The sequence below is a fragment of the Notothenia coriiceps genome, unplaced genomic scaffold (assembly GCF_000735185.1).
Source record: "Notothenia coriiceps isolate Sejong01 unplaced genomic scaffold, NC01 NC01_scaffold00002846, whole genome shotgun sequence".
Classification (NCBI taxonomy): Eukaryota; Metazoa; Chordata; class Actinopteri; order Perciformes; family Nototheniidae; genus Notothenia; species Notothenia coriiceps.
Genome location: NW_011335547.1, coordinates 164,168 through 177,808, shown reverse-complemented (window position 1 = coordinate 177,808; position 13,641 = coordinate 164,168). Strand labels below are relative to the sequence as shown.

At 40.3% G+C, this 13,641-nt stretch overlaps 2 protein-coding genes and 1 long non-coding RNA gene across 4 annotated transcripts; 2 read left to right on the top strand and 1 right to left on the bottom strand.

Moving 5' to 3' along the window:
* On the top strand, window positions 1-5,951 carry LOC104940964 (uncharacterized). Of its 2 annotated transcripts, none has more exons than XR_797847.1 (2): window positions 1-19; window positions 5,593-5,951. It is a non-coding gene; the product is annotated as an uncharacterized lncRNA (long non-coding RNA). The 2 variants fall into 2 exon arrangements; XR_797846.1 differs by having other exon boundaries at window positions 1-21.
* LOC104940963 (alpha-synuclein-like) lies at window positions 103-5,951 on the top strand. Its single transcript, XM_010765983.1, has 6 exons — window positions 103-382; window positions 727-884; window positions 1,063-1,092; window positions 1,883-2,013; window positions 4,974-5,039; window positions 5,379-5,951. The coding sequence occupies exons 2-6, from the start codon at window positions 764-766 to the stop codon at window positions 5,391-5,393; spliced, it is 363 nt and encodes a 120-aa protein (XP_010764285.1). The 5' UTR covers window positions 103-382; window positions 727-763; the 3' UTR covers window positions 5,394-5,951.
* A 1,970-nt stretch (window positions 5,952-7,921) lies between these two features.
* Window positions 7,922-8,814, bottom strand: LOC104940974 (nucleolar protein 14; the record flags this gene model as incomplete). Its single annotated transcript, XM_010766009.1, has 2 exons — window positions 7,922-8,533; window positions 8,636-8,814. Coding segments are annotated over 2 exons (276 nt in total), but the record flags the coding sequence as incomplete, so codon positions are not given.
* Between the last annotated feature and the right edge of the window lie 4,827 nt (window positions 8,815-13,641).

Sequence of the window (13,641 nt, the reverse complement as noted above, 5' to 3'; positions counted from 1 at the left end):
TGTGTGTGTGTGTGTGTGTGTGTGTGTGTGTGTGTGTGTGTGTGTGTGTGTGTGTGTGTGTGTGTGTGTGTGCGCGCGCGTGTGTGTCACAGACAGACAGACAGACAGCAGAGTCTCTTCTCGCATCAGCATCACGGGGTCTAATCGCTCTTCTCGATCGTGTAGGAGGAGGCGTCTGTCAAACCTGTGGAGGTCTGTCTGTCCCTCTGTCTGTGTCCGTCTGTCTGCTCGGGAGGCACCACACACTCGTCCTTCGTCTTTTAGAGTAGGCTAGTTGTAGTTTGGAGACGATAAACCGGTTTTACTACCCTTTGGGAGAATCTCTGCTGTCATCCCGGAAGACTCATCGCATTCTCGTCGTAAAGGAAGTGAAAGCGAACAGGTGCGTGAGCCACATTTATCAATTGTTTTTAATCAATTATCTAGAAATATCAGCTCAAGAGCTATTTAATTTCTCTATATCACATTGCAACATGATACTAGATCAGTTTTCTTTAATGGTTAGTGAATCCATTCATGATTTTCTCAGTGGGGCTGTAACCAAATCCTACAGGTGGGATTTCAGCTCCCTCATTCGTTCAGATATTTCACACGGCGATACTGGCTTGACAAACCTGTTTCAGACAAAACTAGGGCGGTGGCATTTTTGTCTTGTGAAACGTTTTAATACCAAGCGCTTGGATCCGGGAGTGCCTTCTCATTGCGTCTGTTTTACCATCCTCACAGTTGTGCGTGTTCATTGGAGCCAATAACCACAGCAGCCATGGACGCTTTAATGAAAGGTTTCTCTAAAGCCAAGGATGGGGTCGTGTTGGCGGCGGAGAAAACCAAGCAGGGAGTGACTGGAGCAGCTGAGATGACGAAAGATGGGGTTATGTTTGTAGGTGGGTACTGGCAATTGATTTGATTGATCATGGTAAACCTTTAAATCCTTGTTGATTGATTTTTATTATCAATATCATCATTATAATAGCAGTATTCTGACTATTAAGCATTTCATATAGGCTACTGTCTATTATGTTCACATTTTCACTGATTGAGCTTCACCTGCTTTCTTTTCAGGTAACAAAACAAAGGATGGAGTCACAACAGGTAACACTACATTTCTATTCTAACGTAATGTAACTGTTATACTCTCTTGCTGCTCTGAAAAAATATCAATGTTGACATTTCCAAAATACACCACTTTTTTTACGAGTAAATCTTTGAAATGAAAGCAAAACGATAATATTCTCACTGGAGGTGGTCAGTAATAGAGTTGTATACTCTGCAGGTGAATAAGTGTCATATTTCACCGCCTACAAAACCTGCCCAACTCCCAATGGGCTATACCTTGCTATTTCTCATAAATAACAAGCAAATAAGCCACAGGAGACTTCATGATATAGGCATCTGGGGGAATAGTATTGTTGTATCATAGCTGCAAGTGAAAGTGAGTGTTTTGAAAATGTGATTATACAGAATGGGTTTTTATAGACACTAAATGAGGGAGAATATTTGTTATCAGTGGGACCAAGTAGCCTACATTGGGGACCATGACCCTCAGTAGAGCAGTTTTGTTGTGAATGGATATATTAACTAAACATTTCTATTACTTACTTTAAGAATGAAGCCTCACTGGATTAAACAAAACACATCTACCAGAAACCTTTCCAATCACAACAAGACATTTACATAAAAGTAACAAGATGAACTCATATGCAAAATCCCACATTACAATAATACAAACGTTGATAGGCGGGGTGAAACTCAGCGAAGTCTTTGAAATGCCTCCAGGCTGTTTGTGAGGTTGCTCAGTTAATGTATTGAAACTAAAGGTAATAATAGAGTCTTTAATATCTCTATAGGGTTAATCTATTTAATTCTTCTTTTTCTTCTTCAGCTGTGTCTGGAGTGTCTCAGGTGGGTGGAGCAATGGTTACTGGGGTTACTGCTGTGGCCCACAAAACTGTAGAGGGTGCAGGAAACATTGCTGCTGCCACCGGATTGGTCAAGAAGGATCCTGCCAAACAAGTAAGAAATATATTCTTTGTTTTAAGCTGAACTGAAAGAAAAATGGCCTCTGGAAAAGCCCAGCCAGTTTGATCATCAATTTAAATTTCAGTGAAAAATTACAAGTTACAATCTCATACATTTGTGTTCCTTGTTTAAGTGGTACCTATGGAGATAAGTGAGAGTCAGTGATAGACTCAATCGCCATAATGTTACTTAATTCAGTGAAATATTGTGACTTAACTGACATGTAATATCTCCCCAATCATTACTTCCGTACTTACACACTAACCACATGCTCACACTTTTCTAGAGACACATTGATTTACAATATGTAGCACATCTTTAAAGTTTGCGTTATAGAACATCCCTCCATTTTATGACAGAGGCTGTCAGCTGGCTAGAAATCTTCCCTGTGCCAAGATGGCCTCCTAACCTTGAGTCATTTGTTGTCACTTCTCATATCGCCTGTGTGGCATCTGTAATGAAAGCCGCTACATAATGTTAGCTTTCCTGCTTTGTTCATCTTGTCAGCCTGGTCATCGTTTATCCAAAGGAGGAGGAGGAGGAGGAGGTGAAGGCAGTTTACTGTAGCAAACAATTTGCTGCTGCGAAACAACTCAAATACAAAAAATAATAAATATTTTACACTTTTCTTTTCTAAACTCACCTTTCTCTAGCAAATATGTGCTGCTGTTATTGTAGACTTTTTGCTCAGGGCCAACACTGAGGCCATGTCTTTGTCATTTTTTACTGGGAATTTAGGGCTGTTGATGGCTTCACAAAGAATAATACTGCAAGTTAACATGGTAGTTAACAGTGTACATATTTTAAGTAAATGTTTTGTGAGAAAGGCCATTCAACAGGCTTGTCAAACCTGAAAGATACATGCATCAGTGTACAACATCCCTAAACAAAAATCCGTAAACAAATCTTTACATTTGAGGGACATTCGTTTTTTTACGCTCTTTCGTTGACCAACTATAGCAGTAACATCGCCCTATGGTTTGTATTGCGATAAATATGGCTTAATTTTCCTGGGATTACCCTCTTTATTCTCATAAGATTGCTGACAGGAGTAGGAAATGATAAACCAGCTAAATGTCTCCCTGGGCAACAGCATCACTTTATTGAATATTTGTTGTGATGCTTCATCTCGATCCCCTAATTAGTGAAGAAACACAATTTGAACACCACGAGATAACAGCACACACACACTTTTCTTCAGCTCTGCTTTCATTTGCTGTTTTGAGTAAAAAGTACCTTATGAAAAGATCAGATTAGACACTTAATAAATTATCATAGTTCTTTTATCGTAGCGATGAAATCATTCTTCACTACCGCTTTCATCCTTCATAGCAGGCATTTTATTTCATTAACAAAAGAAGCTTGTTGTATTTCCCACAAACATCCATTGAATTATTTTATCCTTGTGAGCAGTTGTGTTATCAAGGCGGGTAGATAGTTGATATTCACCCTGAGGGATAAAACACTGATGGAGCTCCACCTGGAGTGGGATCAGTCTTATTAAGAAAAACCATGACGAGCCAACCTGCCAGCTCGGACAGACAGATGGACAAACAGACCAGGAGTGGAATAAACACACATGACAAAAGCTAAATCCTGGTATTCATGGCGAGAGATTGACACGCTGACAGCAGCAGATTGAGCTCACTTTATTCCCAGGTGGTGCAGCCATTAAACTTCATTAATATTGATTGCATTTAAAAAAAATTATGCCGGGTTGAGAGGGCCCATCAAAGACTGTCTCCTGTGACAGACTCACACACACGTAGACACACCAAACGGAGGTGTCTGATTAATCTCATTTAGCTGTTTCACCAATTCAGCAGCTGCTGGTGACTCATTTCAAGAGACAGAAAAGGCCAGAGAGGTAGAAGGAGAGGAAAATGAGACCGAGAGTGGAGTGGCTCGGAGCTGAGGAGGCAGAAAATAGAAAATGGTCTTCACAACAAACACGTCTTATTGCTCGGATCTTTTCAGCGACATGCAATAAAAGAGGCTGCTGAATTTCAGGTCCCTAGAAAGCAATTTCTGCTCTAAAACAATTCAGATTGGAGGCGAGGCATTACTTTGATTTTGCTTCGTAAGACAGTTTTCACAGATACATTTGATTTGGTAATACCTCATAACTGAACAAATCTTTAACTTTTTGACTAAATTGTATCTGGCTAGACACGTTGGTGTTGATGTGTGTGGGTTTACACAAGCACACATCTCTCCGGCTCTGCTGGGTAAACAGATGGAGGCTCGATGGGTGGTGTTAAATCCAGCAGCAGGAAGAGAAGGTGCTTCAGGGTTTAAGGTTATGTCAGCCGCCGGTGAGCGTGTCACACACACGCGCACACACACACACACATATGCACACTTCACATACTGGGGCCGCTCCCCATTAAGGAAGGTCATTTCAATGGCACGGTGTAATCGGAGCGTCCTTTCAGCGAGACAAGAGACGTCACAAACACCTCCACCTCCCTCCCCTTCATTAGCGCTTCAGATCAGCATCCCACTCAGTCAGAATGGCCACCAATCATAATGTCCGTCATGAAATGAGTGCCTTTTAATGTATTAATAGACAAAGCAAGAGTGGGGTGAATTATGTGAGTTGTTTATATTTAAAAGTGTTGTATGAAATTGCATAAATTATGGCATAATGGCAGTAAGTGCTTCCAGATGTTGTTCTCATCGTCTGGAGGTGCGTCTGTGTCTAGGGGGTGCAACTAATGATTAGTTGATTGATTGATTCATCTGCTTATGAGTATGTTTTTACATGTGTTATCTCTATACACTTTAAAAATAGGAAAGATAAATGCAAATGATTTTTTCCCATACTCCAAAGTCAGTTGAAAAACGTTACAGTGAGAAGCTGGAACCAGATAATTTGTTTTCTTTATCAACTGATGTCTCATCAAAAAAATGTATTTCAAGTTTTAAAAATATGTATTTGTGTCTTTTCCCAGACTGACGAAGCAGTACAGGACATGGCAGAGTCACCGGTTGATACTGACCCCGCTGATGTTACAGAGGTAAGACTAGCAACATTCAATAATAATTACTATAAGAAGCTGCATTTCATTCTTATAGAAGGATTAGTGAATTGACAGTCAGACAGGATTTTTTTCTGACAAGATCTAAATTTAAAAACCTCTGTAACCGTTACATTAGAACATTTTAAAGCGATGTTTAAAAGCAGTCTCGGGACCTTGAGACATTAAAAATATATAATTGAGTCCACATTCATCTGAGTTCTCTATACACAAAATAAGATGTTATTTAAAGCTGAAGGAGCAACTGGATCCTGGGGTTATATTTGCATACTATGCTACTAACTTCAGCGCCCGTCTTTTGTCCTTCTTCTTTCTCAGGACGACGATGATTGAGATCTTCACAATGAAAGAGCAAAGATCCGTTATCGAAGATCAATGATCGAAACATTCCATGTCGCTCTGCCAAGTCCCGTTGTGCCTCGTTTTGGTCCTTTATGGAGTCTGTGCCCAATGTTTGTGTGCGTGTGTGTTTCTGTCTGTGTTGTTACGTATGTCTGTACAGCAGTGTATGTGTAATGTTCTAAAGAAAGAGGTGGGTGTGTGTGTGTGTGTGTGTGTGTGTGTGTACACATCAGTCCTAAAAGGGACCAGATCACATTTACAGTGTGTATGTGTTTGTCTTTATGTATGTTTCTTGTCAACTGTATGGCTATGTCAATAACTCAAACATGGAAAAGTACCACTTCAAGCACCTAAGTGTCTCTATATAAATTACCAATTTACAGTAATCTGTTTGAAATGGAAGCATAATGATAATCTCTATTTTTGTCTGTAAACCGTCACTGTTTTCTGCGGTGGACTATATAAAGTGCTAAGCTATTTGTGCATTCATATTGTATTTTTTAAGTTATCACTGCTGTAACATAAATATGTCATATTGAATGGACTTTTGGAAACCAAGGGCATGTACAACTACTCTGCTTGTGATATGGATTTATTTGGAGTTAAATGTTTAATAAAATGTGTAAAAAAAGAAAAAGTGAGATGTTGCCGATGTTTTCTTTTTCATTTAGTTACTCCCGTTTTGATCATTTTTTCAGAAAAATAAATAAATTGATATTTGTATTTACACTGTAAACGCAACAAAATCACTGCAAGCCTAAACTAAGACAATGTAACATTTGGATGCCTAAACTCTGCATGTCAAGCTGCCTATCCCTCTCATTATCTAACGAGGAATTAGGTTAAAAAACAGCCAGCCACAATAACGTGCGTGTCTTTCTGTCGGTAAGCCAGATGTAAACCAAAAACATGTTCCTGTTCGAAGGATTTCAATATATCTGGCAAGAATATAAGAATGTGTTATTAAACGTACTGTTATTTTCATCAGAGAAAAAGATGTCTTTAAAGGCAGCAATCTTCCTGCACAGTATGTTATTACAAAAGAATATGTTGGCCTTGATGCAGGCTCTATAACGTGAGAGGAGGAGGAATACTGTTGTTCACTACACATCCATCCACAGCCGCACCACTCGAAAGCAGGTATTTCACATTTGGCTTAATTTGAATTTTCTCCCAAAAAGTGAAAGCATGTTTCATTTCTTCCAGATTTAAAGACAGCCTTTGTGAATCACTCCAGCAATTTACATAAAGGTCTGTGCTCCCTAGAAACAGAGTGAGTCATTTAAATTCTACTTTTCACTTCCAATTGGTACTAATGAATCCTGCACTTGTTATTGTATACACCTGTCAACTAGTGTTTCCTGTGTGGTCCCTGCTGACTCCTTGTTGTTATTGTTCACCGCGGCTCCATATAGAGACGGCCACTGAGAAAACAACATGACGTTGAGGATTTATATTGTTTTCTGATTTATTTTGGCCAGAGCTAAGAGGATCCCTGAACAGAACGCTGCTGACATTTTGGGAGAATAGATGTTTTTGTGCATATTATATAAATGTATTATACACTTAGTGAAAGGGCTGGAACTTTACATTTGACTGGATTTGTTTGTTTATCAACTTTATCACAGTTTTGTCTGAAAAATAAATGGGAAATGGCAGCCATGTACTTAAGTCCTAAAGTCAATAAATGACTGTGGTACTTGAGAAGATGGTCATGATCCAGATGGTCGTGATCCAAGAGTATATATCTCGGGTAGCTCACACTGACACACTGCACGTTTCACATTTATTATTCCATTCCCTACACTCTTAATGTCTATAATGTCCTGCTTTTGGGCGGCAGTGGCTCAGTCTGTAGGGACCGAAGGGTCACCGATTCGAAGTCCTAATCGACCAAAAAACCACAGAGTGGACTGGTAGCTATAGGTGCCAGTTCAACTCCTGGGCCCTGCCGGGGTGCCCTTGAGCAAAGCACCGAACCCCTAACTGCTCCCAGGCGCCGGCTAGACTGGCAGCCTCTTCGCTCTGGCCCTCTCCAGATGCATGTGCATGTTTATTCTGTATAGTGTGTATAACTGTGTGTGTATTGCATGTGCATGTGTGCCCCTACCTGTATACTGTGTGTGTATTAAACAAAAATACAAGCCAGAGTGAAAAACTGAATTTCCCCCTAAAGAGATTAATAAAGATTAATCTTCTTTATATTGTGTCTAAAGCCCTTCAATAGTGTTTTATTGTCAGAGTATATCGATCTTTTACCTTCACGGTCTACTGCATATTTTCTAGTGTTGTTTATTTCTACTCTTTAATATCTACTTATGTGCAATGTCATATTTTGTTGTTTTTTATGCTGCTGCAACGCAAACATTTCCCAATTTGGGATCAATAAAGTACCTCTTATCTTATCTAAATGTCTATCTATCCTGAGACTACACATAGCTGTGGGGCTGTTGTTTCATTCTCATTTCAAAACATTTAATAAAGTAAAAACTGGCTCCTCTCCCTCATAAGACGCCCACTGAGCAATGCACACATTTTATGTAACAGTTCAAATCATGTCGTTAGCATTGCCCTCTCCCGAGCATTTGACTTAGTAATGATTTTACATATTCATCAGGGTTGGAATAAACCTAAATATTGACTTAACTGGAGAAACATAACAATTATTGATGGAAAAGAACAGTCATTTATTTGTTCTGTATTCAAGCACATAATAGGGATGGTTTCTGAGGAGAATAAAGGAATAAGAAAACCCAGTAATCTCTGTTGTGTTGACTGACACGTCCAACAACAGTATCCCAATCGTCACATCCAACGCCTACATCATAATATTTGACAACTCTTTGCATTTCTGACAGCGATTTGACAGTCTAAAATGCATGTTGCAATAAAGAAGGTAAATGTATCCTCTTGTGATTCAAAATGAATCTTTTAAGCACAAAACAGTTCCCAGTTCCACCAAATTCAACCTTGTACAGGCTGTTGGATGTCCATATGACGGGAAACAGGTGATGGAGAGACGCGATGAAGACTTCTACTTGTTTTTCCTCCTCTTCAGGGCCTTCCACTCTCCCTCCTGAGTGGCTAAGCTTCCGAAGAGCTCCCTCACCTTCTTCTTTCTCTCCGAATCTCTGAAAAGCAGAACGAGTCGACAGTTAGAAGCTTTTAGTAACAGAAGCATTTTAGAGAAGCATTTTGGTTCACTTCCTCATGGATCCTGGTGTTATGCGTACCTGTCCATGACCTCGTTGAGCTTCTCTCTGGCCAGGAAGCGCGTGTCCTTCCTGATCTCCCTCAGAGCGCCCTTGAACTCCTTCTTGTACTTGTGCTTCAGTCGCTCCCTCTCCCTCTCCTCTCTGTTGCTTCCACGCTTCTTTCCATAATCCAATCTGAAAAATATTAAAGAAGCAGATTAGATATTTAAAGGGGGACCTCTCATGCAAAATGCACTTTTTGATGTCTTTTATAAATAAATATGTGTCCCCGGTTTGTCAGGGAACTCACGCAGCGTCAGAAAACAAAACCCTCTCTTTTCCTCCGTAGCCAAATCTCTAAAAACGGGGGTACAACGGAGCTGATCCAGATTTCCTGGATATGACGTAATATCAGAAACAATGCGCGACCGGTTTTGGACGTAATTTGGTGTTTGTTTACATTAACAAGCATCGCTAACTCTCGCTCTATAGAGAACTGCAGTGACGCGTCCTAAAACCCAGAAGTAAGTTAGCAATTTTAACACTTCCGGTTCCTTCGACAAAAAGCAATGCAATTTCTCCATAGGATTTTGGAAAATAGCTCCAAATAAGGTCTGTGGTTGACACAAATTGAAGAGACAGATCACGTTTTGTTCTACGACATTAAATACATCAGCAGTGACCCAAAAACCAAGAGAAATAAGATATTCTTAACGACTCCTACACATCAAAAGACCCGGCGTAGAAAAATTAACATAAACAACACTCAAGTACTAATAACACCAAACTTCTCAGTCTTTTGAAAAGGAGACGAAGTAACGACAAACTCACCTAATTACTTCAAGCAAATCTATATTAATATCAAAAATACAACTACTAGTAAAAGTACAAAAAGAAATCCAAAAAAGAAGCTCGAACCAACAAAATGTTAGTAACTCACTAAAAAAACACCGTCAACAAATACCGCCATCAACTTAAGGACTCCCATGACACCCGCGGGACCCCATCAAATAATTTACCCTCGTCACCTTCTACGCTCCCACCTATGTACTGTCACCAAGTACCGCCCTAACGTCGACTTCCGTCACTCATAAAAAGCCACCCATAAAATAATTATAACTAAATAAATTTTACACCAACCTCCCTAGTCACAGACACTGTCGCATCGTGGCCCACAGACTAATAAATCGACACAAACCGATTCAGGGATAATCGTAAAATCAGTATATCAACAGATTCTATGTAAAGTACATGAACAATCCTCGCGAATAGGTTTCCTTAATGTTGAGTTATGATCACCTGTTGGGCGTGTCTCGTTGACCCTGGCTTCACAGAACGGGTCCCTGTGTTGCTGTCGACTGCGGTCACCCCAAACTTGGAACACTGGGGGCTAGGGTTGTGGTCCGGTAGTGTGCCGCGGTGTGCGGAGGAATCTATATTCCTTTTATTTCTTTGACAGATACTAACAATTCGGTTTTACGTTTGTCTAGTCGTAAAATCTGTAGGGAGTTATAGGGAATTAAGTCGGGAACATCGTCTTTACGCTAAGACCGGAATCGAACTTTTTTTTTTTTTTTCTCCTTCCCCCTCGACACGGCGGTCTAGTGCCGTCTATGTCGATTTCGCGGCGCTAATTTGATGGTTCTGTACAGGTTGGTGTAAAGTTATAGACTTTGTCATATGCTCTTGGCTACTCGCAGGATTTTGGCCTTCGTTTGGGAGGCCAAGGAAAAAGCTGTTTTGTACGTTTAACGTTAAGAGGTATCCTAAAAACTTTTATCGCCTTTATCCGACACAACTGTGTGTAATTCTGCCTGTGCAACAAGTCTGCTTTATGGTGTCGTGGGGGTGAAATAATTAAGATTAGTATTTGATAGCGGTCTTGTTTAGTTGAATACGGTATTTGCTTGTGTCGTCCCGCGACGAAGTTGCAGTGCGGCTAATTTTAGGTATAGTTTTTTATGTCTAGATTTACATGTTCAACTTCGGAAAATCAATGTTGTCACGTTCTCGTCATGACGAGTTGTTTGTCCCGTTTGTTTGAATCGCCTCACATGCCAAAGCCACATTCTGCTTTTGCAAACTAATAAATTTTGGAAGTCTTNGTAGTGGAGTAAAAAGACCACGTTAACCTTAAAGAAAGCCCTCAGGATTACAAAAGACCCCCATCACCCCAGCCACAAAGGCGGCAGCAGACAGAACAGTTTGTGGCTGGGGTGATGGGGGTCTTTTGTAATCCTGAGGGCTTTCTTTAAGGTTAACGTGGTCTTTTTACTCCACTACATTTATTTGAGTTACTTTACAGATTTGGATTAATGATGTGAAATATAAACAACCCTTAAATCAGACTTTAGTTACACCTGAGTAAAATTCAGTGAAGGTGATTGTCAAGTGTCAACAATCAGGCAAGATATTTGATAATGGGTGCTTGAGAAGACAAAAAATGTATCTGCAGATCCTTATAAAGCATATTCATTACTCGTTATTCTCTAATTGTTCATTAAAAACTGTATATAATGGCTATTTTGCACATCTCTTTCAAGATTTCAAGATTGTCAAAGGTTTATTGACATATCACACAACTGGTGTAGTTATGCAATGAATGAAAAGCTTGGGTCGCAGGTTCCTCAACAGTGCATTACAAGACATCTATCAATATGTGTGTACCTCCACCATTAAACTATCATATTCTGCACATTTCTTATTCTATCTACATACATCGTATAAGAGTATAATAAATATGTATAATATCGGTTAAAATAAGTGCTTCAACAGTTAACATTGCAGGAAAGTTGATTGTCAAGTCCCAAAACAAACCATGCAATATATTATTACTTATACATATATTACTTTAAGTACTTTGTCAGGCTTAATATTTATCTGTAGATAACCCCAAAGCTTTTTGCTTACATGCATTTAAAAGAAGACCTTAACCTAAAATATTATTTAATGTTTTAATAAAGCCTATACGTTTGTCTGTTTTGCACATCCTCCTATTAATATCTTTGTACATCCGGCACTAAATTGTTTTATTGGAGAGATCATTTACAGCAGGGGTGGGGAATCTCCGGCTCCCGCAAAAAAGAAAAAAAATTAAGAAATCTAGACTGCAAACAAATTAAACAAGCGAGTGCCTGTTTTTCCTGGCCAAGGTCGGGGTCCTTGAACACAACACGAGCCTAACGCGTCATCCATAGACTGTGTATAAAGGTGTCATCACGTAGTAGTGATGGGATTTATGGCTCTTTGAAGGGAGCCGGATCTTATGGCTCCGTTCCTTTCAAAGAGCCGTTCAAAAGAGTCGTTCAAAAGAGCCGTTTTTTTAAAGGGGGCGGGGTTACTAGGTTTATCTGCGAAATAATCACCAGGATAATGATTGACTGTATTGCCAGACCTAATGTCAATAATCTGCATTGTAAACATGACAAAAGGTGGCGCCATATTCATGTCAGTGAATGTATTTTGAATGTAGCCTCCAGCATCCAACTGTGTTTTCGCGTTTGGCTCATTTTCCATCCGAAAAACACGTTGTCTACCTGTCCTGTACCACTTGTTATGACTTCTCTCTCTCGCGTATTCCGTTAAGACCCACCCCATCTCACTCCTCGTGCTGAAACCTGGTGTTCACTCTCTGTCCTAAATGGATTGTTGGAGCTCGCCCCCCCCCTGTGAGCCCAGTGTGCCCTGATTGGTCAAGCGACGTGCAACTGCTCGCGAGGAGCTGCTGTGAGGAGCAGACAGGGTTTCCGTGTCGAAGATAGATGCAGTCAGAGTAGGGGCGGGTCTTCACAGAATACGTTTTGGGGAACAAAATCAAGCTTTTTAAAAGGCTAGTGGATTTTGGCAGGCAGTGAGTGCGGACAAACGATTGAACGATAACAAGAACGGCTCTCACCAAGTACGACTCGATTCCCCTCGTTCATATCAAAGAGCCGTTCAAAAGAATCGGCTCGTTCGCGACCGACACATCACTATCACGTAGTATATGTCTGGTCTGACAGGGGTGCAGTTCTGACGGGGAGCACCAGAACGCCGCTCCACCACTTCCAAAAATTGCAGTACCCATAAGGAGCTGTACACATGCCGCAGTTTTTGCGTGGCTCTGTCTTTAGTTTTAAGCCCAGTGGCGATCTTTAGTAATGGCGAGATGAAGCCTTATGAAGCTTTGAAGCTTTCCAGGCAATTGGTTCGCAAAAGGGTTCATCTCATGAGGCTTCATCATGGGCTTCATTTGAACACAAACCCCCCTGTTGGTCAAAGTGTGTAAAACAGGCAGATTGGACATCTCATACCGAGTTCCCAATGAGTAAAGCCTTAGAATAACTCTAAACAACAAACATAAAATCATATTTTCATGTTAACAATATTGTATTTATTCCAGTTTAATGATTGTGATTGAAAAGCCTAAGGAGGCTGCTAAACATTGCAAAGACGGATTTGTATTCCTTAATAATATTCTTAAACTTAACCATGTTGTAGCCTGAGAAAGGCTAAACCATATCAAAGAATACATTTATTAACTACATTATCACATTTAGCTGTACTCTTATAAACAAAAAAAATACGTTTTGACCAGTCGTTTAACCAGGGACCTTGCGGTTGACAGTCAACTGCTTTCCAGCTGAGCCACAGCACGTACACTAATACTTCCTGAAAACACTGCAGTGTATTCCTACATTTTATGCTTTTATTTATTTATAATTATGACATGTTCCGACCTCTATATAAGTGAGGGTCTGAGCTCTCTTAATTCTATCGTGTCAGCACCGGGCCCGGGTACAGGAGGGGTAATATCGTTCTTGGTTCAACGGTTCAACCAATCTGAATCGCTTTCTGAAGCAGTCACGTGGTATCGACAGGCAGCGAGGCTTCGTTTGTCATCGGTGACGTCACTAAACGAGTAAACCTCGATACAGGCTTCATAAAAAGCTTCGGGGATTACTCGACACACGCTCCAAAGCCTCGGCGCAATACGTAACATCACTAGTCATAGCTGCCATCAGTACTGTTGTAACTTGGTCGTAGTTTCCAGAAGTTTGTAGATA